At 39.5% G+C, this 18,424-nt stretch overlaps 1 protein-coding gene and 1 pseudogene across 1 annotated transcript; both read left to right on the top strand.

Annotated features, from left to right (window-relative positions):
• The first annotated feature begins 64 nt into the window (after positions 1–64).
• On the top strand, positions 65–12,053 carry LOC120310576 (annotated as a pseudogene).
• CHAMP1 (chromosome alignment maintaining phosphoprotein 1) lies at positions 10,331–17,924 on the top strand. The gene is made up of 2 exons (XM_039349124.1): positions 10,331–10,482; positions 14,041–17,924. The coding sequence occupies exon 2, from the start codon at positions 14,067–14,069 to the stop codon at positions 17,139–17,141; it is 3,075 nt and encodes a 1,024-aa protein (XP_039205058.1). The 5' UTR covers positions 10,331–10,482; positions 14,041–14,066; the 3' UTR covers positions 17,142–17,924.
• Positions 17,925–18,424: the final 500 nt, after the last annotated feature.

Below are 18,424 nucleotides of genomic sequence, written 5' to 3'. Positions count from 1 at the left end.
TTAAGATACTTTAGATGAGCAACTTTAGTATTTCTAGAAGCTGCTGTTGACTGCCATTTCAAAAGGGCATCATAATAAGCCTAGAGAACATATTGTGCATTTTAGCAATGTTTAGAAGCGTGTTTCAATTTGGCATTTTTAAAAATTATATTTACTTTGCTTTCTAATTGCATTTCTGTTATTAGCCATTTTGAGGACCTTTTTTTGGCGGGAAAGGCCGAATACAAAATTACTAATAACAGTAATGGTTCTTTCCTCATATATTATATACAGGTAGTCTTTGACTATGACCACAATTGAGCTTGCAATTCTGGTTGTGAGTTATGATGATTATAAAGCAGATCACCATGTGATTGCACCCAATTTTATGAGATTTTTGTGACTGTTGTTAGTAAACTGAATTCATTAAGCAAACTCCTTGTTATTTTCCAGAAACCAGAAACAAAAATGTAAATTGTGGTCATGTGAGCATGGGTCACTGCAAACCATCATAAATGTGGTTATGGGACCACAGATGGGGTCTGGATGTCAGAATTTCCAATCTGGGTTGTAGGTAGTTTTTTTGGGAGGGGGGTCTGTTTAAGCAACTGGTCATATATTGAGGACTACCTGTAATCATATCCCAAGATGAACAGTCTTCTGAAGGACACTGACACATACAAGACTCTGAAGAGAGATCCCACCAGCAGTTACAAGAAAAAGGCCATTGATTTTTTGCAGCAACTACTACAGGACAATACCATCAACCAGCCACAATACTACCATCTTTACCCTGGGGAAGCCACGCCATGCGTATATGGACTCCCCAAAATCCACAAAGAGGGAACATCACTCAGACTAATTGTTAGCAGCATCAACTTGGTCACCTACAACATTGCAAAATATCTAGCTACCATACTAGCTCCTCTAGTTGGTAATACCACTCATCACATCAATAATTCACATGACTTCACCAGTAAGATTTGGAAAATAAAACTGGACGCGGATAAGACCATGGTTTCCTATGATGTGACTTCCCTCTTCAATTGCATTCCAACAACTGAAGCTGTCACAGTAATGAAAAAATGTTTGCTACAAGACAGCACCCTAGGTGACAGAACCAACCTCAGCCCAGACCACATATATGCCATGCTGGACCTCTGTCTGACTACTACCTATTTTTAATAGAGTGAAGGTTTCTACAGACAAAAACACAGTTGCGCCATGGGCTCACCTGTGTCCCCCATTGTGGCCAATCTCTACATGGAAGAGATAGAAACCAAAGCTCTAAACTCCTTCACAAGAATTCCACTCACTCACTGGTATAGGTATATGGACGATACTTGGGTCAAGAACAAAACACAGGAATTGGAAGCATTCACCAAACATATCAACTTGATGGACAGATACATCAAATTCACACATGAAGATGTTAAGGAAAATAGTCTAGCCTTCCTAGTCTGTGCTGTATACATTAAGGAAGACAGAAGCCTTAACATTGAAATTTACAACAAACCCCCACACAGAAATCAATATTTACATTTTGATTCACATCACCCACTGGAGCACAAAATGGAAGTTGTCAGAATCTTACACAACAGAGTTGAAGGACTGCCCACCAGCAAAGAAGGAAAAGAAAAAGAAATAAAACACATCAAGGAAGCCCTCAGAACGTGTGGCTATCTCAAGTGGCCCTTCATCAAATCTCAAAAAAGACCTAGCAGGAGCTCCTCCATAACAGACAAAGAAAACAATAAACGAAGCAACGTAGTCATTCCATACATTGCAGGAATATCAGAAAAGCTCAGGAGGATCTTCAACCAACACAACATATGGGCACACTTGAAATCCAAGAATATATTAAGGCAGAAGCTTGTCCACCCCTAGGATAAAACACCCAGACACAAACTGAGCAACATGGTATATGCAGTACAATGCAGTGAGCCATGTGCAGATCTATACATTGGGGAAACAAAACAACAACTTCATAAACATATGGCACAGCATAGGAGAACAAATCCATCAGGACAAGAGTCAGCAGTCTACAACACAGTCCTTTCAACAGTTCCAAGAAGGCTCCACACTCATTTCCACTACTCAGGTGACCCTGAAGACCCAGATAAACCTCCAGTTAGCATTAACAACTTGCTAAAAGAATGCAAATGAACAGCTGTCTGCAGGAGTATAAATCCTTCCATTCCCTACCATCCAGTCAAAGATGAAGCTTAATAATAATAATAATAATAATAACTGAGAAAGCAGATAATAACAAGACCTGGCAATGGCTAAGAGCAGGAAAATTGAAGAAAGAGACCGAGGGACTAATTCTGGCTGCACAAGACCAAGCCTTAAGGACAAATGCATATAAAGTCAAAATTGAGAAGACAGCAACAGACAGTAAGTGCCGCCTATGCAAAGACGCTGAAGAAACAGTGGACCACTTGGTAAGCTGTTGCAAGAAGATTGCACAGACTGATTACAAGCAGCGGCATGACAACGTAGCAACAATGGTGCATTGGAAGATCTGCAAAAAATATCATTTGCCTGTAAGCAAAAACTGGTGGGATCATAAAATAGAGAAAGTCATAGAAAATGATAAAATTAAACTGCTATGGGACTTCAGAATTCAAACAGACAAGCACCTGCAACATAACACCCCAGACTTAACAACTGTCGATAAGAAAGACAAAAAAGTCTGGATAGTGGACATGGCAGTGCCTGGAGACAGCAGAATAGACGAGAAAGAACTGGAGAAGATAACAAAATACAAAGACCTCCAAATAGAAATAGAAAGACTGTGGCAAAAGCAAGCAAGGGTAGTACCAATAGTGATAGGCTCCTTGGGTGCAATCCCAAAACAACTGGAGCAACACTTGAACACCATTGGCATTGACAAATTTGCTATTAGTCAATTGCAAAAGGCGGCCTTACTAGGAACTGCTTCCATCCTGCGACGATATCTGTAATACCATCAAACATCCACATCTGCCTATCCCAGGTCCTGGGTAAGGACTCGATAGGTAGACAAAATGCCAAATCCAGTTTGAACATCTGGCTGACTGTGCAATGATCAATAATAATAATAATAATAATAATAATAATAATAATAATAATAATAAAAAGTTGGAAGGGATCTTGGAGGTCATCTAGTCCAACCCCCTGCTCAGGCAGGAAACCCTACACCATTTCGGAGAAATGGCTCTCCAGTCTCTTCTTAAAAACTTCCAGTGTTGGAGCATTCACCGCTTTTAGAGGCAGGTTGTTCCACTGGTTAATTGTTCTAACTGTCAGGAAGTTTCTCCTTAGTTCTAGGTTGCTTCTCTCCTTGATTAGTTTCCATCTTGGATGAGAAGTGAAACATCTTCAAAGAAAAACAAGAAAGTCCAGTTTCCTCATGAAAAAGCATCTTTGGGATAACTATGACCTGGATGACTGAGAATCTCCATAGACCTGTAATCATACTTTTCATCACAGCAGCCAATTCTTACATAGATGCAGAAAATCAAATGACTAATTAAGATCAGCCCTCAGAAGGAGGCAATGGTAAACCACTTTTAAAAAACCTTGCCAAGATTTTGTTCAAGAATTGTGGAAGGAAAAATAAACTACTTCTTTAAGGAGCTTAGTACATGAAATTTCCAGTTACAATAAGATACAACTCAATAGAAGCCTTGAAAGTTTAAATGGCAACTTTGCAAACCAAATTAGAACTTGATCTGCTAAACAAAATTACTTGAAGAACTTGCTACTAAGTTCATGGGCTCTTTCTTCAAATTAAACTTGTTACATAGTTAATTGCTTGTAGTTGGCAGCTTTCACTGAAATCAGTGGAAGTTTGAAATGTTTATTCTAGGCTCAATCATATCAATAGTTCTCTTCTATGTTGTTGTAGTTAGGATTAGAAATATTTTCTGGAATGGGTAAGGTTTTGGGTGAGCACCAGGGAGACACCAACTTCAGCTCCACCCCCAGCCATGGGAACTCATTGAGGATATGGGCTAGTTACTCTTAACCGAACCATCCTAACAGGGAAGTTGTTTCAGGAAAAAAAATGGACAAGGAAATGCTTTGAACATTATCTTGAACTCCAGAAAGAAAGGCAAGACACAAATACACACAAATAGGTTTTTTTTTTTCCATTCAATCATATCTGATTTTTGGAGACTGCTGAGACAAGGCTCTTGGTAAGGTTTTTCAGAAGTGGGCTGAAAGAAAGTGACTAGCATAAGATCATCTGGATGGTTTTTTAAAAAAATATATTTTATTAGATTTTATATGGATAGGGAAAAGGTGGGGTCAGTGCGGGTACAGGAAAATCGGGATAAAGGGGACAATAATACGTAATTCAGCGAACAAGCTGTCGTCCGGGTCTTCATATTGAGTATTATTGTTTATATAATACTAGACATTTATAAGAATAAATCGGTATAGTTACAACTGACATTTGGCAAAACACTAATATTCCTTTAAATAATTAACATAGTTGATAGCATAACAACTATTTCCAATCATCAACCTTAATACTTAATATAACAAAGCTCTAAAATCTCTTCTTATTCTAACGTGTTTCAACCTACTGATAAAATGTTCCCCAGGTTTTATAAAAAATTGAATCTTCTTTCTCCTTCATCTCTAACGTTAATCTGTCCATTTCTGCACAATCTAGGATTTTCAAAATTATAATCTGGTTTGATGGTAGGTTTTCATTTTTCCAAAATTGGGCAAATACTATTCTTGCAGCTGTTAATACATGTAATATTAAATAATCATTTTCTTTGCCATAGTTAGGTCTTAATATGTCTAACAGGAACAATTCCGGTTTAAATTCTATCTGGATTTTCATCATCTTTTCTAACCATCTGTGAATCTTAGACCAATATTTTTTTGCAATAGAACATGTCCACCAGGCATGATAATAAGTACCCTGTTTTTGCTTACATTTCCAACATGTATCCGATAAATTTTTAAACATTTTCGCTAAGCGAACTGGTGTCATATGCTATCTATAAAACATTTTATATAAGTTTTCTTTGTATGTTACTGCTTTAGTAAGTTTGATATTTTTATCTCACAGTTTTTGCCAGTCTTCTAATTCTATAGAATATCCAAAGTTCTTCGCCCATACTGTCATTGTCTCTTTTACTTGTTCTTCTTCCATCTTCCAATTTAATAAGTATTTATAAAGCTTCTTAATCAAATGTTCATCTGTTTTTAAAAGTATTTTATCAAGTGGAGTCAGCTCTTTGTAAAATCCCATTATTTTTATGTCTTTTTCATATCTTGTTTGAATTTGAAAATAGGACCACCATGTTAATACCTTGTTGTTGAAGGGCTTGCCTGTCTTTGAGTTTTCTGTCCTTGTCCAAAATGTCAATAACTCACAAGTTTATCATAATTAATCAAATTCGGATAAGCAAATGCTTCCATCATTGAAAGCCACTCAGGAATTTTCCTATACATTTTGTGTCTAACTTTCTCCCATTCAGAGAGTAAAACCTTTCTTATAGCATGATTTTGAAAGTACTTATGTATTTTAGCTTTCTCGTACCATAAAAAGGCATGCCAGCCTAGCTGAAGGTCATATCCCTCTAGATAGAGAATTTGCTTATTTCTCAGAGTAATCCATTCTTTAAGCCAAAGCAAAATAGCTGCTTGATAATAAAGTCATCTGGATGGCTTTGTGTTCAGGGCAGGACCAGAACTCACAGTCTCTCAGTTACACTAATTCTTTCTCTTATATAGTAGAAGAGAACCTGTTTATATTGGATAAGAGAACCAGTTTTGTCTAGTCTAGTGATTAAGGCACCTGCCCTATAAGTTCAAGTTGCCTTGGCCATGAAAGCCAGTGGGTGACCTTGGGCCAGTCACTTTCTCTCAGCCCAATTCACCTCACAGGGTTGTTGTGGGGAAAATAGGAGAAGGAAATTGTGTTGTTTGTCTGCCACCTTGAGTTATTTGTAAAAATAATAAAGGTGGGATATAAATAAATAAACCATAGCAGATTTTTAAAAGGAACTTAGATAATTCTCAGGTCCAGACATATGTGACTTTTGCACTGTGAATAGTGTTTTGTTTACATTGACACATACTTTCTTTTCTTTTAATGCTTTATCTAAGTAAAAAAGAGAGAAAAATCTCTTAATAGGCTTATCTAATTTCTCAGAACAATCTGTACAGTACTTCAGTTCCAGTGGTTTACTATTGATTGTAAAGTTGTCAACCACTAGAGGTCAGCAGACAATGCTTTAGTTCAGGGGTGTCAAACTGCCAGCCCACAGCCGGTTGCATCATGTGGAGGCCACACCCACCCCAGCTTCGGCAATGCAAAAAAAGTCACGATCCGTCGCAACATGTCATGTGACATGGCAAGTTTAACATCTGTGCTTTAGTTAATTAGCTTTAAAAAATCTGGATAATACCTAAAAGTAAAACCAAATTATCCATAATAATTGTGGCCATATTAGCTTTACATGTCTTGGAAAATACAACTGGATTAAAAAAAAATAATGTGCATGCTTTTACTTTATGTTGAACTTTTACAACTTAACAAAGGGACTTTTACATGTTGAAGCCTCAGTTCCTTTTAATCACTAGGTAATACTATATAATTTGATTCAAAACACACTGAGAAGTTATTTGTGCTTTCAGAACCTGAACTCTTATTATTCTTTATTCCAGATTTGAAATAGAGTTTTCATGTAGCAATTAGTCCATATTCAGAATTCTGATATTGTCTTTTAAATTATCTTGAGTGATACATGAAACCAATTTTTTTCTTTTTTCCTGGAATTTTTTTTCTTACAATTTTTTCTTACAAGTCCTACTATTATGGTTCCAGCTAATGAAACACTTCAAAGAACTTCCAGGCATTGATTTCCCTAATAGTCCTTTAGTGCTTCAAAATGTCGGACTTGGGTAAGAAATGCTGCAAATACTGTATATTCTTGCTTTGACACCTACATAGATTGGCTTCATACATTGTGCTAATCCATTGACTAAGGTTTAAAGACACACAGCCCCCCCCTTCAATGTGCTGGTCCAAAGGTGATGACCTTCCGGAATAACTGGGCCTGGAACTCATTGCCATTGGATTGATGCTCACATCAGGAAAGCCAGCCTTGATACAGGTAGTCCTCAAGTTGATATATAAATCCAAAATTATGATTTGTAGCAAATGAATTAGCATATTGTGCAAATACAGTATATTATGCAAATACAGGAAATTGTATATAGGTAGTCCTCAATTATCATTCATTTAGTGACCATTCAAAGTTTTGATAGCGCTAAAAGTGACTTACAGCCAGTTCTCATGGTTATGACCATCCATCATCACACTGATAAAAATTTGGGTGCTTGGAAACCTGCACACATTTACAATGGTTGCAGCATTCTGCAGTCATGTGATCACCATTTGCAACCTTTGCAGTAGGTTTCTGACAAGCAAAGTCAATAGAGGAAACCAGATTTGCTTAATAATTGCAGCAAAAATGGTAATATAATCAGGCATGGTCACCTGAAGACTCAATCATTCCATCACTTGGTGATAATTGTGGTCTAAATCAGGGACTACCTGTATACCAGGGGTGTCAAACTTAATTTCATTGAGGGCCGCATCAGCATTGCAGTTGCCCTTGGGGGTCCGGGTGGGTGTGGCCAGGGTGGGTGCAGCCTACTGGGTGGGTGTGGAGGAAGTGGGTGTGGCCTACTGGGTGGGCATGGCCAGCTCTACATCGTTCGTGTCAAGAATGTCTGTGGGGGCCTGGGCAGGAGTGGGATAGATCTGAGGGTCTCTGGCAGAAAAGGATGGGACCAGGGCAAGTGCTAAGGCATGGTCCACTGGAGGAGTCTCACTGTTCCTCTCAGGCCATGCGGGGGGGCTGGATGGTGGTGTGGGCTGCCCGGAGCCGTAGGCAGCAGAGGTCAAACGCCCAGCCTGGTTCTTGAGCACCTGCGGCACCAAGCCCAACCCCACTTCCCCAAAGGGGCGCCCAGCTGCACTTATCTCCTCCTCAAGGCTGCTGGTGCTGTGCTTGCTCTCCTCAGCCAGGTTGCTCATGATGGGTACGAGGGCAAAGTTAGAGGGAGGCCCATTCCCTCTCCATGGGAGTACACCCAGTTTTGTATCCAAAGCTTCCTTAGCAATAGGATGGGAGACCCCCAGGATAGGCTAGGAGGGGGCAAGGGGATGGTGAAAGGGCAGCAGGGCAGGACTAAGGCAGGAGTTCCCTCAGACCCTCCCTTTCCTTCTTTCCTTCCTTCCTTCCTAAGTACAGAGTGGTGGGGAAATATTTGAGATGAGGGAAGGAGAAAAACAGACAAGAAACGCAGCTGGGGAGGTATTACCCTTCGTGAGGAATGAAGAAATGCACCATCACCTGGAAGTAGCCAGCACATGGCCCTCACCTACTTCACATATCTGGCTTGGTGGGCTCTGGGAGAGGGGATGCCATGACAAGTGTGAGAGTCAACATTACCTGCGCAATGCCGCCCAGCCCCCAGCCTGCCCAGTTTTGGCAGGTAGTGGGGTGCTCTCCTCACAGCGCTGAGAGGTTGAGCCGGGTGGTGTGAAGCTCAGCAGCTTTGCACCTTGCTGCCTGCTGAAACTGGGCAGACTGGGGGCTAGGCAGCATTGCACTTCTCATCAGATTCGCGGCACCTGGCTCAGCTCTTGGCACTATGAGACCACCCCGCTGCCTGCCGAAACCAGGCAGACTGGCAGCTGGGCGACCTCACGCTTCTTTTTTGGATTCACACCGCCCAGCTCAGCCTCTCGGCACTGTGAGGAGAGCGCCCTGCTGCCTGCTGAAACCCCTCCCCTGGAGCCCATCAAGCCAGATAGGTGAAGTAGGCGAGGGCCATTTGCTGGCCACTTCCAGGCAATGGTGCATTTCTTCATTCCTCACAAAGGGTGACACCTCCTCAGCATGCACCCAGGGGGCGGAGCCGATGTGGCAGGGGCTGGTTCCTTGCTGTTGTGGAGCTAAGACTGAATAGATGGCCACCACAAAATTATACATTGGCTCCCGGCCGGTCTGGGCTAGGGCCAAGGCAGAGGGGGCCGTTCCCTCACCGTTTCCAGGGTGGCTTCACGGGCCACATGAAACCCCTTTGCGGGCCGCATCCAGCCCCCGGGCCTTGTATTTGAGATGTCTGCCGTATACCATTTCCTTTGTTTGCACAATATGCTAATTCATTTGCTACAAGTCAGTTTTGGATTCATATATCAAACTAAGCAAAGTAACTTTTCTAGAGCATGAGCCACACTTGCACTCCAAATAGATGGGAGACAAGACAAAATCCCTAGCTTTAATTTTAAAATATATTTATTGTTCTTCCTGTAGTCAATAATTTTCCATTTGTGTTATGTTATTTTTGTTAATAGCAGGTTCTAGATGCACTGGTGGGAAGCCAAAGCCAAATCTGCATTGTGTAAAATTGTATTGTGTGAAGCTACAAAAGCATAATGACATTTGAAACAGTAAAAAATTTATTGTGGTACAAACTTTTAATGGGCATTCAACATTAATTAGCACCTCATTCATATATACACTTTGGGAATAGAGAGCCAATTAAATAGTGAATTCACATGTTCAATGAAATGTTAAGTGTCTTGTGTTGGTGCAAGCCTTGTTTAGGATCCTTGGATTCAAATGTATCTAGCTCATGAGGCGTTTGATCAATAATAATCCTTGAGAAAAGTTTATTCATTTTCTTTAATCAATTTTTAAAAGCTTCTAAGATGATAGTCATTACTCCGACAAGGTGCTCAGTACAATTCCTAAATACTAATAGTAGTAGTAATAATAGTAGAGTTAGACGGGACCTTGGAGGTCTTCTACTCCAACCCCCTGCTCAGGCAGGAAACACTATACCATTTCAGACAAATGGTTGTCCAGTCTTTTCTTAAAAACTTCCAGTGTTGGAGCATTTACAACTTCAGGAGGCAAGTCGTTCCACTGATTAATTGTTCTAACTGTTATGAAATTTCTCCCTAGTTCTAGGTTGCTTCTCTTTTTGTTTAGTTTCCATCCATTACTTCTTGTTCTGCCTTCAAGTGCTTTAACAAACCCAATGCTCAGGGTCCCCAGAATACACTGACCCGTGAACATAACCCACGGACTGAACTGGCACGCTTTGCGGCTTCCCACGCCACGCGACCCCGCGGCCTCCCACTCAACTAAAAGCGCGCGAGCCCCTTCACCCTCAGAGGGCGCCATCCTCTTTTTGCCTGGCGCCTGCGCCAAGCTTAACAGTGGAGGAGGGACTAGTTCCAAGCCTCCGTTGGGAATCAAGTGGGCGCCGCTAGCCAATCAAGAAGCGGTTCTTCGGTCGCGTCAGCCCTCTTTTTTCTTTGTCCCATCCACTGCGGTCGCCCCCCGCCCCCCCGCTCCCGTCTCACTGGTCTGTCGATTCTGTCGCCATTGTCGAGAGGCTGTTCGGTCGGAGCGTCTCTCTCTCTCTCTCTTTCTCTGTCTCCCTCCCGTAAACTGTCGTTTTCTCCTGGTAGGTATTTTATCCTTCGCTTGCCTGGCAACGGGAGGGAGGGTCGGTTAGTCTTCTGAGGGAAAGGGAATTGGGAAGAGCGCCTCTGCGAGAGTCGGACTCAGAGTGACTCTGAGTCTCCCTAACTCCCCCCCCCCGCGTCCCGCCCTGCTCCGTTTTCGCGTTGCCACCACTCCAGGTTTGTCCCTTTCGCCGTTCCGTCCAGAGCGCGTACTGAGCGCAACTGCCCAGGTTCAGGCGCTGTTTTTCCCCCAGTTTTCTTTGTGGGAGTCGCGGGAGCACTGCCCCTCCCCATCCGGGACCGTATCGGATTCCTGCCTCTATTCAGCCTGAGCTTTTAACCGGATTGATATATTTTCGACATTGAGGGGGGGGGGAGGGGGAAGAGAATGGCGTCAGGTTGCAGCATGTTCTCTTCCAGCGAGTAGAAACCTTTTCCCGAGTTTGGGGGCTCTCCAGCTGCGCCAGATTACAGCTCTCCTTGGCAAGCTATGTTCATGACCAACACGAAAGCTCTAGTCTAGCATATCTGGAGGGCACAAGGATACAGGCAGCAGTTAAACTATGATGCTATATTATAGACAGCAATCCTGTTAAATTACTGTTATGCGAAATCACAAGTCCTCTAGGATTTGGTGTTACATATGGAAAAATCTTTAAGCGTGTGTCAATCAGATCTTTTTAAACACACTTATCCATTGTTTAAAAAGAAATGTAACAGCACATCTCACCAGGTTGCCAATCCCTGACCTTCCCAGCACTTGCTTTCTATTTCCTCTTTTAGCCACCAGTATTCTTGATCTCCACCTCTACATCTGCTCAGATTAAAATAACCCCATTTTATTCCCTGCATGGATCCAGCCTCAAATATGTAAATTTAAGTAGGGCCTGGACTATTCCAAACTGACTGTTCTGCTCTTGGAACAATTTGTACAATGAATATTTTGCACCTCCTTAGAAACCAGAAAGCCAGGTGGATAACTTTTTCTCTCAGCCCTAAAAAGAAAGCAAGGCAAACCACTTCTAAAAAAAGAAATTGCAGGGAGTTTTCTGAATAGTCTCTAAGAATGAAGATTGACTCCAAGGTGTGCACACATAACGCACAAAAAATTGCTAGTTTGTTTCTTTATGGTTGAATCTTGAAGATTTGATAAAAATGTTACTTAAATTATTCTTAGTTCTTACTGACTACAGGGATATGTATATTTTTCATTGGTGCAGTATCAGGAGGTTTGCTTTTGCTACCTGTTAGGATGTTTTCATGATTTCCTAGTCTAGTTTATAGGCAAATTTTCTGGCAGTCTCCTGGTGAAGCACTAAGTAGGTATGATTCCTAGTACTTAAGTTTTTTGAGATCAAGATTGTCTAGATGTTACCACTTGGAAATTTCAACCTTTTATTGCTTATGTGAAAAGTTTCCATTCTTCCAAAATCTATTTGCAGTATCAAATACTAATTTTAAGATTAGATATATCTCTGTACCAATTTTCATATTGATACAGAGGAATACAAGGAACATGAAGGTTCCTTGTATTCCTCTGTATCAATATGGAAATTCTGTTCGTGTCTAAAAAATTGAAAACTTTGGGGAAATTAAATCTTTCCTAATTTCATTTTAAATGATTTATAAAGATAATGAAATAAATTATTCTATGCATTGAAATACCCCAATGCAAGAATTAAAATATGAAAAAACTATTAAAAAACTATTAAAACTATTCTCAGGATAGACAAATCTTCAGAATAAATATGACAGAAAGTAGAAAATAATAATGATTCAGAACGTTAGTCTGACATATTTTAAATTATAAATGTATTTTCTGTGGCTGTCTTTTTTAAAAAACCAAGCTTTAAAAATATCTCATGGCATAGGATTAAAATCTAGAATATATAACTTTCCATCATTTATTGCAGTGTTGATGTTCAGATAGTGTTCTGTTTTTAAATATCTGACTTAAAAAAAATCTAACAAGTTTGGATGGGCAGTTTTTTTTATTATAGATAGTCCTCAATTTATGACCATAATTGAGCTAGGCAATTATGATATTAAGTCTTCACGGGACACCACCCCCAATCCACATTTATGACCTTTTTTTGTGGTGATTGTTAAGCAAATTCTGCAGTCATTAGCAAACCTATATAGCAGTGGTGGCGAACCTTTTAGAGACCGAGTGCTATTTTTTTTGCCGGAAACCATAAGTAGACACTGGTTGTAAATAGCAATGTACCTGAAAGTGGTTATTACAGTTGTTCTCTATAAACTAAACTGTTGAATGATTTAATCTCTAAATCTCTAAATGGGTGAACAGTGTAAAAGAAACAGTATTTTCTTCTGTAAACCAGAACATACCTGTATAGAATTCAAATTCTTGACCATTTTGATGTTCTTTTGAATTTGAAGCAATGCTACAGTCAAAGGTCATTTAGTGAACACTAAATGTTTATTAAATGCTGAGATAAGATGATTATCCAGATCACATATAGTGTCTGATCTATATAGTGTATAGTGTTCAAATAGGGTCAGGTTCCATTTGAGTGTACATAAATAACATGAATTATATATTACTTTTCTCAAGAAACTAAGTATGCATTATATAATACATTATACATTAATTATTAATGTACAATTTATACATTATATTATATAATATAATAATGCATTGCATATAATTGTATATAATGCAGAAAATTTTTTAGGTATTTTGGATTATTTTTAACATAGCATCAGTAGACTTCATGCAATCCAACTCTCTTATTTTTCCCTTCCCTCTCCATTACACCTCCTGAATCTGCTATATTGTGTTAATAAGCACTATGATATCCATTCTAATAGAGTTGGATAAGTTTAAAGCAATATAAACATTAAATAAATAAATCATCTGTCTTTTAGGTATAATTACCAATTTTGAAATAAGGTATCAACAAAATATGTTTCACTGTTTTAAGTAGAATATAATACTTTTACATATATTTGGTATTGAGCAGAAGTTGCAAACATAAAATGAATTGTTACATATTCCTCCATCTGGGGTTTGTTTATGGAACATTCCATCAGGTGCCTATATGATCCCCTCCAAAAATAGTATAAAATATATCAACAGCCAAATTGAGAACGACGCTCAGCCTAACTCACAACCCATGTATTTAAATAGATAAAGAGCAGTCTATTAATAATAGCTTCTTTTCCTTTCTTTTAGCGACTAGTTGCGTGTTCTTTATACAATGTTTATTTTTTAGTCTTTCTACAACAAAATGAGCCACGTGGAACTGGTAAAAACAGCTTAAATTCATTAAAGTATATTGATTCTTCTGTAAACAGTGCAGAGATTTATATTAAACCTTTGTATAAAGAATGAAGCGGTGAAAATATTAAATATTTTCTTTTCTAGCTGGTTGTGGTAGTATAAAATTTAATTGTTATGAATCCATTTTTGTCTTTGGGTGAGCTGCCATTCAGAAATCAATTTATATTTTAAAAATTGAGCAACCATTTAAGAGTCAGATTATATTTTAACAATTTATGAACTAATTGTTTTTTTAAAAAAACTTTTATTTCAGGTATAGTGCAGTTTGCAGTCCGGAACATGTGTAGTGTTGTGCAATCTGACAGTAGAAAAATGGACATGTTGAAGATTTTGCATAAAACAACAGAAAGCCTAGAATGCGATCACTGTAATTTCAGAGGCTCTGACTATGAGAACATACAAATTCATATGGGTACTATTCACCCTGAATTCTGTGATGAAATGGATACTGCAGGATTGGGGAAACTTATATTTTACCAAAAAAGTGCAAAGTTATTCCACTGCCATAAATGCTTTTTTACCAGCAAAATGTACTGTAACGTCTATTATCATATCACGGCACAGCACTCATTGCCAGAGAAACAGAAAGAGGATCAGAAAGGTATGTTGGAAACAGAATCCCTCAAAAAGCCTGTCTTTGTGGAACCTCAAAAGCCTTCTCAATCTCCTGAAACACAAAAATGTACTGTGTCTCCCGATTCTCAAAAACCTGCTCCCCCTGAATTGCTAAAGTCTGATGTGGGACTACATTCCAAGACACAGAAGCCTACTTCAGCTACATCCATAGAATATCAGAAGTTTGTTTCAGTTGCATGTTTGGAAACACAAAAAACTACTATTGTACCAGAACTTCCAAATCCTATTCCGCTTGTGTCCTCAGAAACACTGAAACCGCCTCTTTCTGTCACTCCAGAACCACTGAAGCCTGCTTCATTAGAAACTGCAGAGATACCAAAATCTCTCCCTGCTTTGTCCTCAGAGCAACAGAAACCTGTGGCACCCACATACATTGAAACACAAAAATCCCTCCCTGTTGTAGAATCGGAAAACCCTGCAGAACCACAGAAACCCATCCAACCTGTATCTCCAGAGGCTCAAAAGTCTGCTCATCCTGCATCTCCACCTTTGGGTATGTCTGAAACACAGAAATTTGTTCCATCTTTGTCTCCAGAGCCCCGCAGGCACTCTCCAACTCTGTCTCCAGAGCCCCGCAGGCACTCTCCGACTCTGTCTCCAGAGCCCCGCAGACATTCACCTGCTGTATCTCCAGAACCCCGCAGGCACTCACCAGCTGTGTCTCCAGAGCTTAAGAAACCTATTGCTGGTCTGTCCACAGAATCTCGTAGGCATATTTCTCAGATAAGGAGGCCGGCTTCAGCACTTTCACCTGAACCACGTAAACCTGATCCTCCGCTATCTCCAGATCCCTGGAGACCTGTTCCAGAAACTTGGCGATCTGCTGGTAGTATTTCACACGAGCAGCAGAAATCTATTAATATTTCACCTTGGTCCTCAAAACCACCTACATCAATGTCACTTGAACCCAGGAAACCTGCTTCAGAACCCCGAAGGCCTGGAAATATGATGTCCTCAGAATCTCAGAAGTTTATGCCGGATACTTGGAAATCTACTTCCATGCCTGAATCTCCAAAATCTAGTCTTGCTTCCTCAGAACCATGGAAACCCATTTCTTCTGTTTATCCTGAAGGTTGGAAACCCGTTTTGTCTCCTGACACTTGGAGGCCGTCACCATCTGTAGCACCACCTGCTCCTCCTCCAATGCCTGCAGAGCTGAGAAAACCTGGCCCCCCTATGCCATCTGATATTTGGAAACAGCCCTTCTTTTCTGAGCAACGTAAGCCTCCTCCTCCTCCTGTATCTCCTGATCCTTGGAAATTTTCCTCTGAGTCCAGAAAATCTCCTTTCTTTCCAGAAACTCAAAAGCCAGCCACTTTTGTTTCTTCTGAGTTGCAGAAACGTGCTTTGTTTTCTGAATCTCGAAAACGGGCTCTGTTTCCTGAACCTAAAAAATCTGTTCCTTCTGTTTCTACAGAAACACAAAAACGTTCGTTCTTCCATGAAGCTCACATACCTTTTCCTGAAACCCCCAAGCAGGTTGTATTTTCAGAATCGCATAGACCAACTCCTGTCTCCCCAGATGTCGCAAAGCATTCCTTCTTCCCAGATTCTCAGAAACATGCTGCTGTTTCTCCTGAAATTCAGGAGCATTTTCCCTCCTTCTCAGACTCTCAGAAGCCACCTAGTCTCTCACATGAATTGCTGAAGTCTCCAGCAGTGTCTCTGGAAATCCAGAAACATGGTACTTTTGCTGAACTGCAGAAGACATCTCCGGATTCCCTCGAGAAACAAAGTTTCTTTGCTGAACCTGCAAAACATTCACTTTCACCTGAGGTCCAGAAATCAATTTCTTCAGATCAGAAGCCAGTACAGAATACAGATATCCACAAACCAGTTGAACTAACAGGTGTGGAAGTTCACAAAACTATCAATGATTTCAGTCAGCCTAGTGCACCTGTTTTTTCAGACTTGCAGACTCATAATGAATCCAGTAACCAAGATTTCTCCACTGAGCATCCAGAAGGAGAAAATTCATTCAGTAGTTTGTTAATTCCAAAAGAGGAGTCCATACAACCCAAGGAACCTACAGAAGAAATATATACCTGCCCAAAGAAGAAAGCCAAGAAAGAAAATCCAGAGATTTCTAATACAGACTTAAATAGTAGTGAAAGTGGAAACACTGAAATAGAAACATCAGACGTAAAGGAACAGGAATCCAACAGTGACCAGGAACAATTTGATACAGAGTCTCCTGACCAAAATAAAGAAACTAAAAGCGATGTTTCTTCTACTCAGCCTCAGTGTGTGTTGCAGTTTACTGAAGAGAAGGAAGCTTTCATCTCAGAAGAAGAGATAGCAAAATATATGAAGCGTGGCAAGGGCAAATACTATTGTAAAATCTGTTGCTGCCGGGCTATGAAAAAGGGAGCTGTTTTGCACCATTTGGTTAATAAACACAATGTGCATAGCCCATACAAATGTGATGTGTGTGGAAAGGCATTTCTTTTGGAATCTCACCTTAAGAATCATGTTGCTTCTCATAGTCAGAGTTTGCTTAAATGTCCACGTTGCAGTTTTGAGTCAAATTTTCCTAGAGGGTTTAAGAAACATCTAACCCATTGCCAAAGTCGCCATAGTGAAGAGGTCATTAAAAAACAGTTGGATATTTCTTCTGAGCCAACTAATCAGAACCAGCAGAGTGAAGAAGCTGGTAAGGTGCCAGAGGAGAATGCTGAACCATCAAAAGAATTCCTTAATGAACTGCAAACTGAATGAATTTGGTTTTGAAAATTCAGAAATCTCCAAACACATTGCATTGCAATGTAGTCACTGATGTTGAATTTCAGTGTATAAAACTATGTCAGCATATAGTAACCTTGATGGCAACAATTTGATGCATCGTTAAATGCATTTAAGCCACTAATTAATTAAACAGTTTTGTGTTTGCTTAACTATGTTGCAATGTAACCATTATAATTACTTTACCAAAATAGCAGCACAACTGCCAAATTAATAAGCTTGTTCTGGATTGCACAGAATGTCATTTTTAAAACAAAAGAATAAAAATGGAAAAGTGAAATTCTAGCAATTCATCCAACCAAATCCAATTTTGTATTTTAAAAAGCCTGAAACAATAGGATCATCACCAAATGAGATCACTTTAAACCAGGGGTGTCAAACTGCTGGCCTGCGAGCTGGTTGCATCATTTGAGGCCACGCCCACCCCAGCTCTGGCAATACGAAAAAAGTCATAATACATGGCAACACGTCATGTGATGCGGTGAGTTTGATACCCATGCTTTAAACCTTGCATGAAGTAATCTTGTTTGCCTGCAGTTGTATGTTGTTACAATTTTTAATGTGTATTTGAGTTCCCATTTCAGTGAATTGTTTGCTTAGGTTATTGAAATAGTTAAACATTTTCTCACTATTTGAAACACAATATGTGTGAAATAACTAAAGTAATGTCAGATGTATTGGAAGTGTATATGTGTTGTCTTGCTTTTAAGGAATGTTTTCTATTTTAACAATAAAAATAATTTTGTGTATTTGGAATTATTCAATTGTATGTGTAACTGATGTTCCATCAACATATTTCCAGCACAGGGCTCCTTGATTCAAATTCAGATTCCATACCACATTCAGTTATATTACACATGACCTCCATTTTCTAAATAAGTATCTAATTTTGGAATAAATGGTGTCAGATGCAACAGCAAGATAAAATTCAAGTACTGAATCTATTGCCCTATAATGCTTTGTACAGAGCTGGTGGCTTGTTCAATATGCTTGGGGGTGGGGTTGGAATTATTGGGCTGATGTACTTTGAGATGAGAAAGCATTACAACACAATTTTCTATACTTCAGTGCTTGGATACATTGGTCTTGGATACATTGAGTTAAATCCAAACATTTTTTTTTTACTAATGGAGGCATTTGTGTTTATTTTTTACATTACAGCTTTATAGACAAAAAAAATAAAACCAAAGATATTTTACTAGTGAAAAATGTATAGAAAGTTAATTGTTAAGATGAACTCACAAACATAATTTGCAAAA

This window comes from Crotalus tigris, unplaced genomic scaffold, assembly GCF_016545835.1.
Source record: "Crotalus tigris isolate CLP2741 ecotype Arizona unplaced genomic scaffold, ASM1654583v1 scf7180000018227.753833, whole genome shotgun sequence".
In the NCBI taxonomy this organism is placed as follows: domain Eukaryota; kingdom Metazoa; phylum Chordata; class Lepidosauria; order Squamata; family Viperidae; genus Crotalus; species Crotalus tigris.
The sequence above is the reverse complement of the archived record's forward strand: the minus strand, read 5'-3'. Positions and strand labels throughout refer to the sequence as shown.

Coding starts and splice junctions, on each gene's coding strand:
- CHAMP1 (XM_039349124.1), top strand. CDS start 14,067: ATGTGTAGTGTTGTGCAATCTGACAGTAGAAAAATGGACATGTTGAAG.